Here is a 19,949-nt window from a genome sequence, read left to right as displayed (position 1 = left end):
CTTACCACCATTTTCATCTGCAGTTCCATCTAACTGAGGTATTGAGAGATTACTTAGGATATTGTTAGTGCTCCACTCCATTTCTTCCTCCGAAGACGAATCCTCTTCTGTTGAACTTCGATGCATATTTTTGCCAGCTGACCTGGAGGAAAGTGAAGAACTAACTGATGCATAATACTTCTATTAGTAAACACCATGAACCATAGGGAACATGAAATTCAATGGGGTGTGGTGCTATATGGTTGTGTAATTTGGGGGAGCAAAAGGAAACAAACAAAAATTTTGTCACATTTCTCAGTGAGAAAGTCAAAATATTATTCAATGTTATTATTTTAAGAGGCAACAGTGGTAGCCAAACATTTTAAACAGCAGGATTCACTAACTTAAGAAGATGCAGAGAAAGCATTTAGATGTTTAATTTTAGATCAATTTTACTGCAATTTAATTTCACTGCTTCAAAGTGCTTGAAATTTGAAGACTAAACCAACTATGCAAAATTACTTCAGTTCAGCTGTTAGTGAACAGATGTCTACTTTTTTGTGGTTGTTTTTTTTTTTTGTTAAGAAGTCTTACTGTATTATAACAATTCTCTCTCTTGGCAGGCTTAACTAAATCATGACCAACAAAACTATGCTTCATTCCACTTCTCACTGAATATTCTGAAGCAGCTGTTGTTAATACTTAAGCTGCTTTTACTAAGTTAACTGTTCTACACTGCCATGTTTGCAGTCATAAATTCACTGGGAAAAAAAAGAAGCAAATCTACAAAGAAAAGCTTCTCTGGATTTTTTTGTGTTTGCTTTATATGGGCATTGGGGAAGGAAGAATATCATAGAATATGATAGAAAACCACAAAGAACAAATCCTGCAGTATATTATAACTTAGGGATTTGATTTCTTTTTTAAAATTAAGTGTGAGATAGTCAAAATTCTTACCAGAAGTAAGGTATTTTGTGACTACACAAAAGAAATACAGATACATAACAGAACTGAAGTTTGGGGTTTTTAAATTTGTTTGTTTTTTGTTTAAGTTTGTGTAATACATTAAAAGATATAAATACAAATGTTTTGAATTTACAGGAAGGAAAATCCACAATAACCTAAATACAGTTTACTTTTGTAGAATGCTTTGATGACTGGAGTTAGACCAGCATGAATTATGTGTATGGTACCACCCCAGACATCTGAATGTCAGCACAGAGCTAATTTAGATCAGGACAGATTTGTTAGCTCAGAAACAACAGGCTCAAATGTAAGTACATCATTTCCACTCATGTCTGGAAGCATGACTTGGAGAATCAAGTAACAAGCACAGCTAGTCTCCATGATCTAAGAGAGCTTAGTTGTCCCTCTTCCATGTTCCCAAAACATGGAAAAGCACAGCACAAAGCAATCAGCTTGATATGCAAATTAATATCAAACTGAGGATGTCTTCCAACATGAATTATGCTGCAATCCCAGGTAAATTTTTGTAAATTTTAGTAAACCAAATCAGCCTGGAGATGACCTCTGCAGGTAACTTGGATTTCTCCTCATTCAAGCCTATCAGTTTGGATTCTGGGAAAATTTATGTGACACAAAGATATCACCATACATGAATTAGTCCAGGTCTTGGTGGGCTTTTTTCTCCAATTCGATACAAATCAAACCCAAGCCACTGAATTCATTCAACAGGGTGTGGTTACTCCTCATTAGCACAATAGATTTTCTGAGATCATGTAAGACTAGTAAACACTCACTAACAGAAAAGCCTTAGTATGGACATTCAAGGATGCATTAGGAAGCCACACAGATGGAATGAGCCCGAGCAGAGTAAAGTCAGATCCATCATCAGATTCAAGCTGGTTCTTCACACATGAGCACAATCATGCAGGGGGCAAAGATACCCATGGCTTGTGTCTGAAATCAGTCCAAATTCTGTAGAGATCTCAGTGAAAGAGAACTTGTAATTAATTCCCTCTGAACACAAGCTCAGTCCCTGTGGAAGTACACGGTACGTACATTTTCCCTAGTGTCTTCTGTCTGGGATTAAGGTGTAGGCATATGTGAGTAAGAGATCAGTGAGACAGCTCATCAAGTCTCTTGAGTTTTTAAATAGGATTCTTTTCTGCATGAAAGCAGTTAATTGCTTCAGAATCCTACCTGACTCCTGAAGTTCTACAGTCAAGTCTATACAGAGCTGTGCCTGAGCTAATGAATTCTGCAAGATACAGGTTTTCACAGTAACTACCACTAAACTGAAGTTTGATGTGAAGTGTTTTGGATGAAAATTTCAACTTTTCAGACTACTGGAGGGAAAAAAACCAAAGGTCAGATATCCTAGAAAATCAAAGGTCAGATAGGAAAAGTAGCTTTAGAGATCAATTACCTCTAGAACTAGGAGACTAATGAACTAACTAACTTCTGGTTCTGTTACAACTTTAATGTGCCTTATGGAAATAAAAGCAGCATTTCTATACCTCTCTAGTTCCCTGAAACATAGTATGATTACAATTTCTGACGTAGGAAGAAACCCCAAATAAAAAAAAGGTTATGTCTGTGAAGTTCCTCACACTTCAAACAGAATTATAAATATCAGAAGCTGTGCTGAAAGCAGGGGGCAAGAGAAACTGGATATAGCTGCTTTCAATGCCTGTCAGTGCAGACTGTACAAAAGGTCATTACAACCTGAGAAGGTGCTCCAAGAAACTTGGCCTTAAATATATTGAAGTTGCTGACCTTTAGCAGTCAAGCAGAGTGAACAACATTCATGTTTTGATTTAAGCTTTGAACATGGAAACAAATGGATGTTTCTTCCTCAGGTTGCTTGGTTAGTCTTCATATGAATACTTCTTAAATATTGACTTTACTAAAAGATATACAAGATACACCTTAACATTTGCATCATACCCAAGGTGTGACCTTACAAGCAAGTTACCACTAAAGGTTTTCTTGTATTTGGACTTGTAGAACAAAAAGCCCACTTCATTCTTCCTCAAAGAGCAAACTAGAAGCTTATGTTTGGCCGAATTTAAACACTTTATCTCCAGATAACACTGATAATCACATCACCATCTAAACAATGTGCATTCCATCCCAAGATCTGCACAGATTTTTCCATGTTGTTAACAGAGACCTCTCCACATCTCATTGGGCCCACAGCATACTTGAAAACAAGGTGGGAGGAAGGAAAGATCTGGCAGAAAAAAAAAACATTAAGAAAAGAAAATATATACCTTCTTTTTTGCCCAGGCTCTTCCATGCTACTGTCCCACCTCTGGGACATTAGCAAGCTAAGTTCCATTTCTTCTTTCTCACACTGTGGCTCATTTTCTTCATCATCACTGTTCTGAGAATTTCGCCAGCTTCCAAGAGAATGATGGTGAGAGAGTGTTTTTTGATGTCCCATCTGATATCCATCACTCTCCAGTCCAGCCAACAGATCAATCATGGCCTCATCAGCACTACTGCCCACTGCAGAAAAAGCCCATACAAGTAGAATCTATATTTTGTTCTACTTGTAGAACAAAATTACTAGTTACAGTCTACCAGTAAAAAACAAAACCAACCAAACCAAACAAGAAAGCCCCTCACCATTTAAAAATCAATTTTTTTACTGTCTAAGGCAAGGCATGCTACAGAAACAAAGCTCTTTTCATATCTTGTTTTTTCAAATTTTATTATTTATCTTTTCTAGCTCTGTATCTAAAACTTTGACAACTTTCTTTCTTTCTGCCCTACCAGATTGTACCAGATCCAGTGGACTCATTTCTCTCTCTCTCCACTCTCCTATTACCTTCACATATTCAGTAAAGCTTCACTCTCCCCTTTAATTTTAGCCTGAGTGACAGCTTACGAAGCATCACTGCCTTCTCTTGCTCAATAGCTGCATTAGCTTGGAGCACTTTTTTCTGTATCACTTGAGGTCTTTCAGGCACTGCATTTTGTGAAAAGGGATGATGATTTTGACCAACTATTCCTCCTTCTGTTCTTAAATATAATGCTCAACTTTGGCTCCCTTTTCATGTCACTTTAAGCTGTTTTATTCCAAGGTTTCTTGAAACACTGAAAGTTTACCTGACATCACACCTCTCTTAAATTTCATATTTCTTTTATTTGACCCAAGCTTACAGTAATTTATGCAGTTCCCTTCTGTTTTTTTCTTAAAAATCCTTCCAAGTCACAATTTTTTCTCACTCTCTTCCTATTTACCTATCATCTGACCTCATAATCATTTTATGACCTCAAGTCTACTAGGCATCTTTGTTACTTCTCTCTCCTTCTCTAGTTTGATAATCTCTAATTTCTTTCCTTGGGAAGCATCATATGATTAAAATGATCTTGAGCATTATATAAAATAGATCTCAACATTGGTGAGAAAGGCATTTTTCATATTTTGCAAAGACTTCACAAGATACCACGCAATCCTTCACAACAGAAACCATCCCTTTTTCCAGAGTTTTTGAAGTAACCCACTTTCAATTATACTTTCTGTTCTTTGCTCCTGTGCCCTTGGTGAGGCTCATCATTAAACTCCAACCTCTACTTCATGTTAATATGAACCTTAGGATGTAATTCACACTGAATAGCAAAAGTCATGTGGTTCGCAGTCTCCCTGTAGCACTACAACTCTACTGGGGAGGAAAAGTGGACACTGGTGCAGGCTATGAGGGAGCATAAGAAATAAATATGCAGCATGTTACTCATAGTCACACAAGACACTAGGAATCAGCATGACAAGAAGGGAGGAGAGAAAGAAAGAGAAAAATAAAGTAATATAATCTCAATTTGATTACCTAGTCAATGGAAAAAAAAGACAATTTCATCACTTCAATATGGTTGAGCAATTCAAATGTATATATTACATTTATTACCCCCTACATATTATTTTAGCCACTTTTTATCCTCTCAGGTCTGCTCATGTTTGCCAGCTCTTACAGAATTTCTTGCAGTTCTTTCAATAAATCCAAATCCTTGCCTATGAAACTTCTATAATCAAAATCTTGCCTATTCTCTGCAAAATAAAACTACACTCTAAATCTAACTTCATCTACTCCTCCTTTCTTAGCAAAAACAGATTTCAAGGTTGTATATTCTATTACCCACAGACATATACTGTTGCCCAAGCACATACTCATACACTATAGGTATCAAAACAAATGGAGGCTACCACAGGTTTTAAATACTCCTCCCTGCCCAACACTATGTGATTCACATTAACATTATACATTATGTTTACCAAAGAACATACACAGAGATACATCATGAAATATGTGCTTTTAATCTCCTTTAGAGTATTTGAACTGTTTCTACCTCCTAGTTTTTCATACAAGGTCCTTTCTTGGTTATTTTATGGTTGTTTCCCCCTTATGCCTCACAATTTCACTGTCATGGTTTTTCTCCTCCTCTTAAATATTTTGCTTCTTGTTTCTTTGCTTCAACCATTCTTTGTATCTAAAAATTTTGGGAAATGCTCTGCTGCAACTTGCCTCTCATTATCAACCTACTACTGCCCAGTACCTCCAGACAGCTCTTCTGAGCCTCTGAAGACAGATCACATGCATATTTTCTACCTTAACTGTATGAAAGATGCAGTCAGTAACTGCAAGAGTATCATGGGCAGACAGTCAAAATCATCTTCATTCTGATAGTTTCAGCCTTATAGCCCTAGGAGCACAAGGAAGAGCAATACCCACAAGAGACTGCATTGAGCTGACCTGGCAAGAGGACAGGGCTTGTTGAACCAGTCAAACAGAGCAGCCTCTACAAATATAGTCCTGGTGACACTTCTTAGAAAGCAGAAGGTGTGTTTTGGTGGTGGTAGGGTATGTGTCTGTGTGTGTGAAGTCTAAACCCGTTTTCAACCTGAAAAACTCCTTGAGATAAATTATTTTCTTTCTTTCATGATGGGTAGCCTAAGGGAACACAAAGACTGTGGAACAATAAAATAGTCTGGAAGAAAAGACATTCCAGTCATACTCACTGAAAACAGTAGTCTGATTCAGTCTTTGAGACAAAGGCTGAAAGCACTGACTATTCTCCACAATGTTTAAAATTGCTTCTTCATTAATAAGTGCTTCCTCTTCTTTATCAGTATGCATCCTATTGGAGTCTTTAAAAGAAAAAAAGAGAAGAGAAAGCATAAAACTTCTGAGTCAGAGACATCAATACATTATGAAAGCAAGCCACTTCAGAATGGATTTTACTATCCAACTCTATTTCCATTATTCGCTGTAGCAATTTTAGAAAGGCTTACTCTAACAATAACAAAAACCAAAACTACTCTTTGGTTTTTCATAACTAACAATCACAACTTCCTTGGCTTACTTCTGTTAATAGTATGAATAGACAAACCATGACATAGATTTATGCCTAAGCAATTAGGATATTAAAAAAACTCACCTTTGCCCATCTGTTTATCATCATGCACTTCTACTGTATTAGCTGGTGTACACGGAAAGGCTTCAGGAGAAAGTACCTCAGAATGTAGTGTTAGCTCAGCAGAGAACTCCTCTGATCCATTACTGTAGTCCAATGATCCTGACAACGTTCTAGTTAATTGAAAAGCAAGTTTTAAATGCATATTTAAGGTTTGCATAGAATACTATATTTTATGACAAATGGCTAAACACTTACACAGAGAAGTCATTTTGCTTGAGAATTTCTTTAAGTCTCTTCTGAAAAAATTTTTCACTCTCTGTTGCTGGCACAAATCCACGGTCTTTAAAATTTGAAAAATATTTGTTATTCAGTTTTACTTTGACCTCTCAACACAGAGAGCAGCTAAAATTACTTATTTTATTAGAAAAAGGCTCAAAGTTGAAGTGCCTGCTAAATTTCAGTGCCAAATCTGAGGGCTGACTTTCCAAGAGTATTAAAAAAACTTTAAAATACTTCACATACTCCCAACTGATCTCATATGCAACTGTGAGTAACAACAGCATTTATAAATCATGATGCAAGTACCCCAAGGTGAGCATCCAAGAAAAATCAATGAACATTTTTGAGAAGTCTGGCTTATGCAGCCTCAATAACATTACACAGAAACACAGGAAAAAAGTCAACCAGAAAGTAGTCTGCCTTAGGCAGAAACCTGCCTCTTTCCTTCTTTCAATCCTCTGTCTTATTTGCCAAATATCATTCATATTTTAAAAGAAATATGGCCCCAGTTCTATGGAGAAGAGCCTGCTCACTATGCAATTACGTTGCAGAGCACAATCCTCCCCGTGTAATGAATTTTACATAAAAACAGGGACATAAAGACAGGAATTTGTCTATCCTATTAGAATTTTAATCTAATATCACCTTAGCTATAATTCTGCAGAAATTCAATGGAACTGCCCTTGTGCATAAACTACAGTGGAAAGCTTCAGCATAAAGAGATTTAGCTTTGTTGGTATTTAAATGTTTTCCATCACAAAGCACACAATCTTAACTACCATTATCATTCATTCTGTCAGAATGTTTTGCAGACAGCTGAATCATGATGCTTTAGGCAGGGTTACATCATCTTGCTTTCAAAATTGGAAAACACATACTGGACCATCAGTAAGCCTGGAAGTAAAAAAACCAGTACATCTAAAAATCCCTCAAACATGATACACCAATTTAAATTCTGTCCTCTTGCTTGCTTCTTATTCAAAGTTTTGGATTAACAGCTGCTCAATTGTTTGGGTTTTTTTACCTTGTGACTCAGGTGGCTTAATCTGAGAAGATTCACATTTCTGCCTCCGTCGCTGCTTTTCATCCTCCCATATAGCTTGCAAACCAGGGTTCCTGCCAATCTGGGCTGAAATGTGCAATTATACATGAAGGGAAATCTGCCAAAATGACAAAGCATTCTTTCCCCAAATTGGATTCTAACACTTTTCCTCATCTCTTTGTCATTCTAGCCTGTTATTTTTTAATTGTCATTCCTGCCTTACTCTAAGATTTGGTATTATGTAAAAGTTAAGGTGTAAATTCATTTGCTTTCTAGATCTCCTATTTGTAATCTAGATCTTTGGCTTTTTCTTGTCTTCCCACCAAGTAGTGTGTGTATATATATATATGGGTGTATGCACATACATAGGCATACATGCACACATGATGTTAGTATTTCCATTAGTATTTTTCGTATAGGTCTGAAATCGCCTATTATGCATTTAAAAAAACCCTCTTTATATTGCTCTGATAAGACACTATTTTTATAGCCTCCTTTCTTTCAGTTAACTATTTGTTTTCAAACTTTATACATTTGAAGATCAACAATTCACTAACACTGAAATATTGATTGTGATTTAACTAAGATGAGCCTTAGAAGAAGAGTGAACTATGACAACATGGTTTCTGTTCTAAAACCATTTACATGGAATGTTATTAACAATTCACCTTCAATATCCAGTTGATTCAAAATGTCAGCAGCTACTGCATCCACCTCCAATTCACAGGTACTTTGTGGCTCAACACCTTTCAACATTAAAGAGCTGCGACAACATAAATACCACAGATTAATTTTATCAATACACTGAGTTTGAAACATGTATCATCACTGCTTTTTAACTGGACTAATATCAAAAATTATTTTGAGGAAACAGAAGTGACTAACTGAATGCAGAATTATCAGTTCCCATCCTCACCTGCAAGTTCTTAAACTAATGATCATATTCAAATCTAATTAGATAAGAAATCTGTACCTTCAACTGAAAGTGTTTAGCTTTTTCTTTTGTGAGGAGAAGAGAAAGAGCTGGTAGATAACTCCAACTACTAAAGCAATTACAACAATGTTTTTCCCCTCAAGCACAAAATGAAATTCTCCACATAACTCAGCCAATAGGACCAGGTATGCTGGCAGGATCATGCACCCAGAAAACACAGTGGCAAGAATTTTTCTTTCTCATTCACAGTTCAGGACAATGAAGAGCACTTTAACATTTACAACTAGTTTTTCTGGAGTTTTTTCTTTATTTAGCGTGGTGAATAAGAAAGGGAGTATTAACAACCTTACTATATGCTGAATTAATACAGCTAACCAGGACAGCTGGTTTGATGAAGACTTGAAATACTAGAAACAGATTCAAGACTGCTGTACAATTATCTGATCACCTTCCTGCTGTGCCTTTCAAGATCTGCAAATGTCAGTGACCTTCCACCTGCTGCTGTCAGTGAACAAATTTTAAGGAGTCCATGGAGGAAGGTAACAAACAGAAAACATCTTGTAAAAGTCTGTTTACCCTTTAAAAACCCTACCCTTTTAGGGCAATACTGAAAATCCACTCCAAGCTCTTCAACTTTCTAGTAAGGCTTATAGCAATAGGACAAGAGGTAATGGTTTTAAACTGAAAGAGGGTAAATTTAGACTAGACATAAGGAAGATTTTGTTTTATGATGAGGGGGATGAAATGCTGGAACAGGCTGTCAAAACAGGTGGGAGAAATCCCATCTCTGCAAACATTCAATGTCAGGTTACAGGGCTCTAAGAAACCTAATGTAGTTGAAGCTGTTCCTGTTCATAGCAGGAGGGCTGGACTAGATGACATTTAAAGGTCTCTTTGAACCCAAACTATTTTATGATTCTATGCACACTTTTAAAGACAATCCACTGCCATCATGTCCCTCCATTCCCAGTCATGCTACCAGCTAGGAAACAAGCCCACAATATGCTCAAAATTCATACTTTTCATGTCACACACTTTGGGTGTTCACTCATCAAAGGAATCAAACAGAGCTCTGCCTGCACAGTGGGCAACAGGAACTGGGGGCAAGCTGAAACTTGTATTTTGATCCCACAGTAACAAATCACTGCAAGAGCACTGGGAAACAAGACTGAGGAAAGAGGCTGCAAGAATTCTTAGCTCCCTTTACAAAACCAAAACACTTCTGGGAACAAGCAGAAAGGACTATGATAGAGAGTGGTCAGAGACATCAGAAATTTGGTAAAGACTTGCTCTGACTTGTCTGGAGGATACAAAATCAAAGATCTGAGCTTCCCACTTTCACTGATTTCCTCTTTAAAAGACAATTTAAAAACCCCAAAACTAATGGGGGTTGGAAAGGAAGATGAGGAGCCTTTCTGTCAAAGACTACAGTATTTCAATTTACATGGCATATTATTCAAATTAAAAACATTGAGATAATATCAGGCCTTTTCTGAAACAAATCTAGGATTTATCATTATAGTTGTCATTAACACTTTCATGATGAAGGCAGGGCTGGCAGTCAAAACTGCACACTCTAAAGAGTTACATGGAAGCTGATAAAGACACCTGACAGTAAATTCTTCATTAGATTTGAGGGAATGTCTTCCCAATACCACTGGTTCATTAGCTTGGCATTTAACATCCTTGTCAAGGTGAGCTGCTAGACACTTGCACTAGTTGAAGTCATGGTAGTAGCACTACAAACTTCTGTAACTTTCAGGTAAGCCACAAAGGCCAAGAAGTCATTTGTTCCCACTTCAGGAAAACCCTTGAAGGACATATGAAAGCAGAGCAGCTTTAACTGACCCTGCTGACATTTTAATTTAAGTTTAATAAAACAAAAACATGAAGTGGTAAGGGGGGGATTACAAACTGTCCTGAATACAGTTATTTAACATGGTTACATGCTGCTTTGGGAACTGGTTCAAATGAGTATTGGCAACAGCTTGGTCATGTGTTAGGTTTGGTGCTTTTGCTCACCTAAAACAAATGTGTGCAACATATTGGGAAAATACACAAAGTAACCGTATTTCCCAATCTCTCTGATCAACACACATTTCCTCAGCAGCTACAGTGCTGTTTTAGCAGGTGAGAAGACAGCATGAAGAAGTCAGAACATGTCTACTCTCCTCCCAGTGGTGGTTGATTGAAAATATGAACTATTTCATGTCATTAGCAGCTGTAATGCCTTCCAAGATATTCAGAAGTGCCTGTTCAATACAGGCTGCTGTATACAACAGACTAATCACCTGCCTCACATTGCATGAATTAGTTTTGCAAAGAAAAGTAGTAGTTTAGGTAATGCCAAAATCATGATTTGAGAATATCTGTATTAGAACAAGGTTGGAAAAGAATGAATTAGGAAGACCCAGGCAAAGCTTTTCACAGCATCTATGTTTCATTTTGTAAGAAGGCATGTAAAGAGACTTCTTCACAGGATAAAACTTGTAATACAGGTATATGAAAGACAGGCTTGAGTGAGGCAGTGTCGAAGGAACCCAGCTGCAGGAGAATAGAAATTTACTCTCTGAAGAAGCAAATCAGGGTTGTACAACACTGAGCTGCCATACTTGGGATACTCATACTAATTCATTTTAAATTGCCTTTTATACCTACACACTAGGTGAAAAACTGCAATACAAATCCATCTTACTTTTGTATAAAAAGCTCCAAATACATTATTTTGAGAACAGAGAAAGTGGTCCTTATTTTTGAAGAATGTAGTAGTTTGTTCACACTATCCACTGAGATAAAAACTATAGTTTAGGATGAAACTTGTGCTCAAAGAAACTACCAAGGTCTGGTTTCTCAGACGTTGAGACAATGAATTAAGGTTACAGTCAACACTTTTTAAAAAAAGTGCTCACTACATGCAGCTAGGTAGATCAAAGCTCTTAAAACCCCTGAAGAATACCAATATTAATGACAGCCTAAGGAAACAAGTTCTGTAATGACCCCATCTGAGGTATTTGTAATGTTAAACACACAAGAGCACAAGAGACAAAAACTAACTTCATGGAGTATCTGAAAGGTGTTACTCAACTGTGCTGATAAGGACTCTAAAACTTCACATAATAATTTTCCATGCTCTGCTCATGGCAGAAAACATGTCCTTGTTTTCAGGATGCTCAAGTGACTTAAATAATATGCACATTAAATTAAAAAATCAAACAGCTAAATAAAAACATGCACAGGCTGACAAGCGAGAAAAGCAATTATGACAGTCACAAGCTTAACAAAAATCTGCAACATTACATATCTGCTAGACTGTGCAGAAGTGTTATTTGTCAGATCTCTCCACTTCCATATAAACTAGTGTCTAATAGCAAATCTAAGATTTAAAAAAAGAAAGTGTTTCTCAAAAGCATTCTACCAATCATTCTGCTTTTAACACATTATGTCCAAGTGGTAGACTTGACTGGCAGATACTCCAAGTCTGATGTTTACCAGAAAGTTTTTTCTCAATGGAACTCATAGAAGTGTTTCATCATTTATTATCAGCTGCCTGAATGGGATAACAAAATGTGTCCCATGTCCAGAACTCCTGATGTCAAAAACTCTTGGATAGCACTACCAGGTTCAGGTGACTGCTGCCCATTTCAGGTTAGGCTTTGTAGGCTTCAGTGCAATAACACCGGCAAGTATTACAACTAAAAGCCTTACAGGGATTCCTGGGCACTAGAAAATTTGGACATTTGTCTACTTGATAACAGAATCATTCTACAATTACATTTTTTTTAAATGCCTTTGACTTAATACAGTGCACTTATCATAGCAGCCAATCAATAATTTGGAGATTTGCCAAGAGCAAGAAAGGACATGGCTGGGTTGAATGCTGTTCTTGCTAAGTGGCTGAGTAGCAAGGTGCTCTCTAGCATGAAAGAGGGAGTTCAGTCACCAAGAAAATTTTACATATTCTCAGATGTTTTTTGAAATAAGGAAACATCACTAGTATTTACTCAGCAAAATGCTGTCCATGTTACATATGTGACTTTTAAATTTTGCATATTACCTTCCAGGTATCCAGAATTGTATTTCAGCCAAGTGATATACTGTGTTCCAAAGTCAAGAAGTGCCCAGTCACTGGCCCTGCTTGCTTAAACAAGAGAACTTGTTAACTGCCACTTACAGCAAGGACTTGGCAGATACATGTCGGACTATCCCTAAAATGTATTCTTAAGGTACACAAAGGATAATGAGTCCAAACAGACATCCTGGTCACTAAGAATACAAGACAGGCCTAGAAATGTTGTGGTCTCAAACAACATTTGAATGTCTTTTCTCTTCTTGCTTTTTCTTGACAGAACAAGTAATTACTTGAGCATACAGCTGAAAGGTAGGGAAAGATTTATGTGATCTTCATATCTGATATAATGGACAGGGAAAGAAATTTAGAAGTTCAGTGATATTCAGAAGAAACTCCAAATGCTACTGAAAATAGCAGTCAAGTGATAAAATTACAGCACGTAAAAAAATTTTGCTAAACAATTCACAAAACGGTTACATGTCTCAACTTGAACTGGATGGAACTTGAAGAGGACTGGATAATAAAGGAGGGGACTGTGCAGATATTGCACATGAAACTAAAAATAAATACAGCTGTTGATATGCAAGTATGTATGTTGGGAATACAGAAGACCTTTTTTTAAGAAAAAAGAAATAAAGTAAGAAAGGCAGCTTTACAGCTACTGAGTAATGCTGTAGCATGCAAAAATAGAAACAGCTGAGTCACAATCATTTCAGCAAACAATTAAAAGGGTTTCCTTGGATAGGTATCTCATACTATCTGGGTCAGATTTACTCTCAGTAAGGCTGATCATGACAATTACAGATCCATTAAGCCAACCTAGAAGCAAATTTTCAGAATTTGAAAGTAGGAAGGCAATATGAAAGTGGCACTGAGTATGGGTTTGATTACAAGAACACTGTTTTAACTTGATGACTCATAAATAATCCAGGAGAAATTTTAACAGGCAAATATTTTTGCGTAGATACAGAACAGAGTAAAAGCAGGACTGGAAAAGTTTAGATTTGTTGCTTTGCTATGGCATGTATGTCCTACAGCATGGGGAAGACAGTCATGCTAGAACACCCTCAATAAAAAATTAATTTTCTAGATAAAAGAACATTTAACACAGTATCAAATGTAAACAATTTCAGTTGCAGGAATCATAAATGAGTTCCTAATTTATTAAAGCATTTTAGGAGCTAACTAAATGTGAAATTCCTCTTGGGTATAGAAAAAGGACAGAGCATCAATACAAAATGTGTAGAACTGAGTATAGGGCAGTTTCTGTAACTGAGCTTACTTCACATCTCATTAATACAGCAGTGTAGTAATGAAATATCCTGATAAGGCAAGCCAGTAGACATGCTGGATACACAACCAGATCATAGTATCAGAAAACAAAAGCAAGATAACTGAGAAGTAGAATAATAGAAACAGGATGAGAAGAGAAACATCTTGCACTAATAAATCCTAAAATGTTCACAAGCCAAATTGGCATGATAAATGAAAGTGTAAGGTGTATGGGGAACTACCATTATCATTGCACATGATGTACAGAGAATTTGTGTGCTATATTATGTAGTATTCAGGCTTTACATTCAAGAAATAAATTCCTGCTGGTAGAAATACAGCAAACGACTACCAGGGAAATGGACAGACTTGGGATTTTCCCCATTATTGTTAATGTCCCATTTCTGGAAGACATGTGAGTGCTGGAGAAGGACTGGCACAAGTGAGATGCTGCACCCCTTGCTGTACATGTGGAAGTGTGGAAGGAGGAGGAAAGAAGACTTGTGGTTACAGCCATAAGAAGGCATCCTTGGCTCCTGCTCTGCTGAGCTCACCCGTCTCTGGTGCTGACAGCCAGAAGTACTACTCTGCGTTCTGTTTATCTGCCTTCCCCAGATCTGTGTAAAGTAACATCAGATAATCCTGGTCTAACTTATGATCCAACCTTAATGCTTACATAAGCTGACTTGCAGAATCAAGCCAAAAAAAACCTGAAATGGACCATGAATGAAAAATGCAGCCAAAAAGAAGAAATAGCCCAAGAACAACTGCACATAAAGTGACCACAAGTTGTAAGATGAATGTTGGTGCAAAATTCCCTTGAAGTAGTAAAACAATCAGAAAACCAGATGTAATCAACACAAGCTCATGTTCTTGCATGCTAGAAAAACCTTAAGTATGGCCTAATGCACACATTTTCCACTGGGGAAGCAAAAACTCCCAGTATCTAACACTTGCAGGAAGTGTGGCATATCGAGCCCAATAAGCTCTTCAGAGAATGACAGGATCCACCCAAAGACTGAAAAGATTACTAGATGACAGAAGGACCTGCCAATCATTAGCAAATAGCTTAAAGAATGAACTTGCTGTAGATAAACTATATAAATCAGTTAGCTTCCAATACTGTGAATTTCTCTCCCCTCCCCAACTCTGGCCACAAAATCCCCAAAGTTCAAAAAATACTTCATTTTCTTATAGAAGTAAAATCATTACACATTACAAACTGCGTAGGTTAGGAAATGCTTAAGAAAAAGGAAAAGCATGGGAGACAGAGATGGAAATTCTAAGCTAAGTTTCTTATGTAGCTGCCATTTGAAATGGACAAACTGAATTCTCTGATAACACACTATTCATAGAATCGTAGTCATTAAGGTTGGAGAAGTCCTCCAAGATCATCAAGTCCAATTATTAATCTAAGACTGCTAAACCGTGTCCCCCAAGCACCACATCCACATATTTTTTGATCACTTCCAGGAGATTCCACCAATTCCTGGGCAGTCTATTCTAATACCTGATCAGCCTTCCAGTGAAGTAATTAATACTCAATCTAAACCTCCTCTGGCACTTTTACTGTTTATTATTTTAATTATTGTAAATTACTAGAAATAATTTTATTTATTGTTTATTATTGTTATTATTTATTACTCCCCTTTCCTCAGGCCATTTTATTTTGTCCTCCCACTTCTTACCTGGGAGAAAAAACTGACCTTCACCTGGCTGAAACCACCTTTCAGGGAGTTGTAGAGAGCAATAAGGGCAGCCCTGAGCCTCCTTTTCTCCAGGCTAAACACCCCCAGCTCCCTCAGCTGCTGCTCACAGGACTGATGCTCCAGAGCCTTCACCAGCTTCACTGCCCTTCTCTGGACTCACTCCAGCCCCTCAATGTCCTTTTTGTCCTGAGTGGCCCAAAACCAAACTGAGATGCGAGATGTGGCCTCACAGTGAGGTCACATTAGTTAAGGATGATTACAAAAACACAATCTGTGAACTGATGTGTAAATATTCTCTATAACTATTAAATTGGCTTAACTCTTCACCAAACTCTTCATCATCAAAGTCATCATTCAAAAACCCAGAAAATAGAATTTTGCCCATTATTTAGCAGCTGGATTTTTATAAACATAAACCACAAAGCATCAGGTGACCAAGACTATACAGAGAAACTAAATAATGGTCATCTGTGTCACATAATCACTTTTGTTTTTTAAACATGCAAAATATATAAGGGTCCTTTAAATGAGAGACTGGAACTCTATTACATGCCAGTTAATGTATACAGGAAAATATAGCATACAACAGAAAAACCTGGGATGCTGACCTTGGTATTTCATCTTCTTCCCATTCAGTGAAAGATACATTGCTTGAATTTTCTGGCAAATGAGTTCTATGATGTTTACTTACACCTGATGTGTCACCTAGAGAAAAAGTAGAATGAGAAATTAATTAATTTATGTGGCAATATTTTTTACAAATATTATATCACTGCATTTATTATTTAATATTACTGGTCCACCTGCTCCTAAAGAATTAATAGCACTGCATGATATAACTTTCATCCATTAACTATGCTATCATATATAAATGACCTAATTTTCTTTCTCAAACATAGACACATTTATATAAAAAAGAAAAATATACTTCCAACACATTGACATTTTCTGAACTACATTTGTTGCATTCCAGCCATATCTTAGCCTAAATTCAATCTTCTCCTATTCGTGAAAATTTCAAAATAAATCATACAGCCTGATGTAAACTTCAGAATTTCTGGGTCCACAGTTCAAATCCCAATGGAAATTAGAAGCCAAAGAAAACACTACTTCACACTTTTCCTTTTTCTTATTTGTTAGCTGGAAGGGAATATACAACACAGTCGAGATACAATGGTAGTAGCAGTAAGTGGAAACCTGCAATGAAGGCAGATGTTGTCTGACCTACAAATAAAGAAAATACTCTACATTTGCTCAGAGGTCTCCATGTAAGGGAGTGTGCTCCAAAGTCATGCTGGCGAAGTCCTCTCTGAAGAATTCCTACCTGTCTTGAGGTCTCCACCTGAACCCTCATTTTTCAGAGAAGGCAAAGAAAATATACACAGGATATGGCACAAGAAAGAAATCCCAGGCTCCAAGAATGGAGTTGGAGGGAGGTAGAATGGGAGAAGACTGAAAATTACTCAGTCTCCCACTTCTACCTAAAGGACCAGCTTGAACCTTGAATTTTCTCAGCTATGTTGGTGTCATGCACCAGCAGCTTTCTGGTATTAAATTTACCTTTCAGCCATAGCAAACACTCCTGCATTTGTTAAAGTTACACCAATTAACTCAATTGTCAGAGGTCTTCAGTAATTAAATATTTATTAGAACATATATTTTTATTCTAAAAATTTCATAATAGTCTTCCATGTGAATTCCACTACTTGGAATATTAGGTTTGTCCTCATGTAGCAAAAAGTGCTAAGTTACAAGAAGCAATTGGCAGGCACCATGCCAAAAGAACCTTAGAAACTACAAATGGAACCAAGCAGGCTTAATTCCATGTGTTCCAGACCAAGCTTACTGCTCTCAGATTAGGTTCCTGCAAGCCCTGTCCCTACATCAGACTCTTCAGTGTACAGGATGGCACATGTGGCATTCAAGTGGGCTGAAAGGACACTCTTGTGCTCATGCAGAGCCAGCTCACCTTTCAGCCACACCTGCCCTGTTATGGTCCATGCACTTCGACACCTAAGCATCGATTCTGGAAAGACAACACAAAATATCTGATCCCATTTGCACAGATCCAGCTCAAACCTAGCACACCTTACTGTCTGGGCTCTTCAAAAGTGCTGACTTGTCCAGGCCAGCTAGTCCAGGAAAAAACACAGCCATGTTTTTACTGTGTGGCATGTCAGCTAATTCTCCATATTAAAATGTAAACTGACTATGCATAGAAACAACTCTTGTTATTTTTCATCTGCAGCTTGATTAATTTAAGTTAATGAAATAGGACTGAATAGCTATATATTTTAAAGGAAAATACATCTCACAGCAGTTATGCAAGGTTATAGGCCAATTGGTAAAATAGATACTATTTTAATGTATATAATTGCATATATACATTATATGCATATTGCATATGCAATAAAAATGCATATAATTTATTTTTTAAAATTATATGCATTTCAAATACCACACCACAGCAGTTTCAGGGCATTATTCCATTTCTTCTTCCTTATCATTGCTGTTTTCATATATTTCTAAAATTTGAGGCTCAAATTCCTGTATTAGTTTGTTTCTTCAGTAAAGTTAATCATAGGAACAGGAATTTAAGGAGAATCAATATTTCCCTTCTCTTGATATAAAGATCTTTAAATACAGTAGCAATGACACATCAAGGTCTTTCAGAGACGTATTAAAGAAGCAGATTCAGCTACTGAAAATAAAAGTTTTGCAACAGTTACAGTGGTATGTAGTGCATGAATGAATAGACTGTCTTCTTCACAGCCCATAAAGACAAGGCCTTGAAGAAATGAACTGCTGCACTTTCTGGATACAAGCTGATGAAGGCAGAATATTCCTGCTACAAGAAATCTGCATGCTGACCTCTCTCAGCCTTCAAAAAGACTGACTTATCTCAGTGAGAGAAACACCACTATGAACAGGCTCCTGAGGCTGCTTGCTTACACTGACAAATGTGTTAACTGGCAGACTCATTTTCATATCATCTGCAAGGGAAGTAAGGGAAGTGTGTTTGTTGCACATCTTTTGGCAAAGGCTTTTACTGCTGTCTAAGAAACAGTGTTTGGTCTGGCCTGTGTGACACAGCCATACCTGACTGAAAGGAACTCCCACAACAGAGAGGCTGAGTGAGGAACAGGCAGGTAAAGTGTGTCAGGTGTAAGCAGAGGCTGTGCTTCCACACCACTCCAACAGCCTGAGCTCAGAGAGGGCTGCTGTACAAGGACAGGCTCCTGACAGCAGTGCCTCTGTAAGGCTGCACCAGGGACAAACCATTTGTCGCTTGGCTGCTGTGCCAGGAGCAATAGACAGTGATCCTGTGCCTGGGGACTCCGACAGACTGAGCTCAGGCTCCTGATGCATGTGTGATGTGGAGCCATGCAAAGCAGAATCAATCTTCTTAGGAGCACTGCAGCCAGTATATGATCAAGCCAGACAAAGTAGTGTCATTTTTTTCCTTTTATTTTATTGTATTCTTCCCCTATAAGAATAGTTAAAGTACACTGGTCTCAGCCCATACTCCTCTTCCGTTCCTTTGCTCCCATTCAGGACTTAAGTTTCTCATCCATATATAAATAATGAAGGAGAATATAAACAGCTTATATTTTTCATCTATCATCTGAAAAAGGGGGAAAAAAGAGCATTGGAAAAAGAATGGAAGCAAGTATTTGATACAATCCCATTGCACGTTTCCAGAAGGCTGATTTGAATATTTGGAGAACTAAAGGTACCTGACTGTATTTCCTCAGAACTGAAAACCCTGACAATGCTCTGTCCATGGCAGAGCTTTTGCCTTCCTACAGTTCTGACACTAGCAAAAAGTGTGGCCTATTGTTGGGCATGAAAAGAGTGTTTTCCTTTAAACAAGAAAAACTGCATGGGCTAATCCACTGTCATCTGAATATACATACATAAAAATAAGGAGAAAATTCAGCATGATTATTGGTCTACCTTTTTACAGAAAAATACCTCACCATTCCTTTCAACTTTTGCTTTAGCTGTAGGAACAATTACTATTTAAGTAATCAATACTTATTTTACTAAATGTTACATACCAAAGGCATGCTTTTTCTACTGTTATCTCTCCTTTATGATGAAGAATTAAGAAGAATTAGGGATGTTTTCACCAAACTTAATTTCTATGTCAGTGGTACTTCCGAAATGCCAAATTAATTTCTTAAAATGCTTCCTTTGCTCACACACTAATAATTCAAATTTTACCTTAGAGCAAATGATTTCAGCACAAACACAAGTATTTTAATTAAGAACACTGATTGT

General features: G+C 37.2%; 1 protein-coding gene across 1 annotated transcript in view; it reads right to left on the bottom strand.

The window, feature by feature from the left end:
• The window catches only part of REV3L (REV3 like, DNA directed polymerase zeta catalytic subunit), a 113,134-nt gene that overhangs the window by 47,709 nt on the left and 45,476 nt on the right, over positions 1-19,949 (bottom strand). Inside the window, exons 5-12 of the mRNA XM_059467995.1 lie at positions 16,274-16,370; positions 8,350-8,444; positions 7,664-7,768; positions 6,616-6,700; positions 6,382-6,530; positions 5,963-6,091; positions 3,216-3,453; positions 6-142 (exon numbers count right to left, since the gene is read on the bottom strand). Of these exons, the coding sequence (XP_059323978.1) occupies positions 6-142; positions 3,216-3,453; positions 5,963-6,091; positions 6,382-6,530; positions 6,616-6,700; positions 7,664-7,768; positions 8,350-8,444; positions 16,274-16,370 (1,035 nt within the window). The remainder of the gene's footprint in view (positions 1-5; positions 143-3,215; positions 3,454-5,962; positions 6,092-6,381; positions 6,531-6,615; positions 6,701-7,663; positions 7,769-8,349; positions 8,445-16,273; positions 16,371-19,949) is intronic.

This window comes from Ammospiza nelsoni, chromosome 3 (assembly GCF_027579445.1).
Source record: "Ammospiza nelsoni isolate bAmmNel1 chromosome 3, bAmmNel1.pri, whole genome shotgun sequence".
Taxonomy (NCBI): Eukaryota; Metazoa; Chordata; class Aves; order Passeriformes; family Passerellidae; genus Ammospiza; species Ammospiza nelsoni.
Note: the sequence above shows the minus strand (reverse complement) of the source record. Positions and strands in the feature narration are given on the sequence as shown.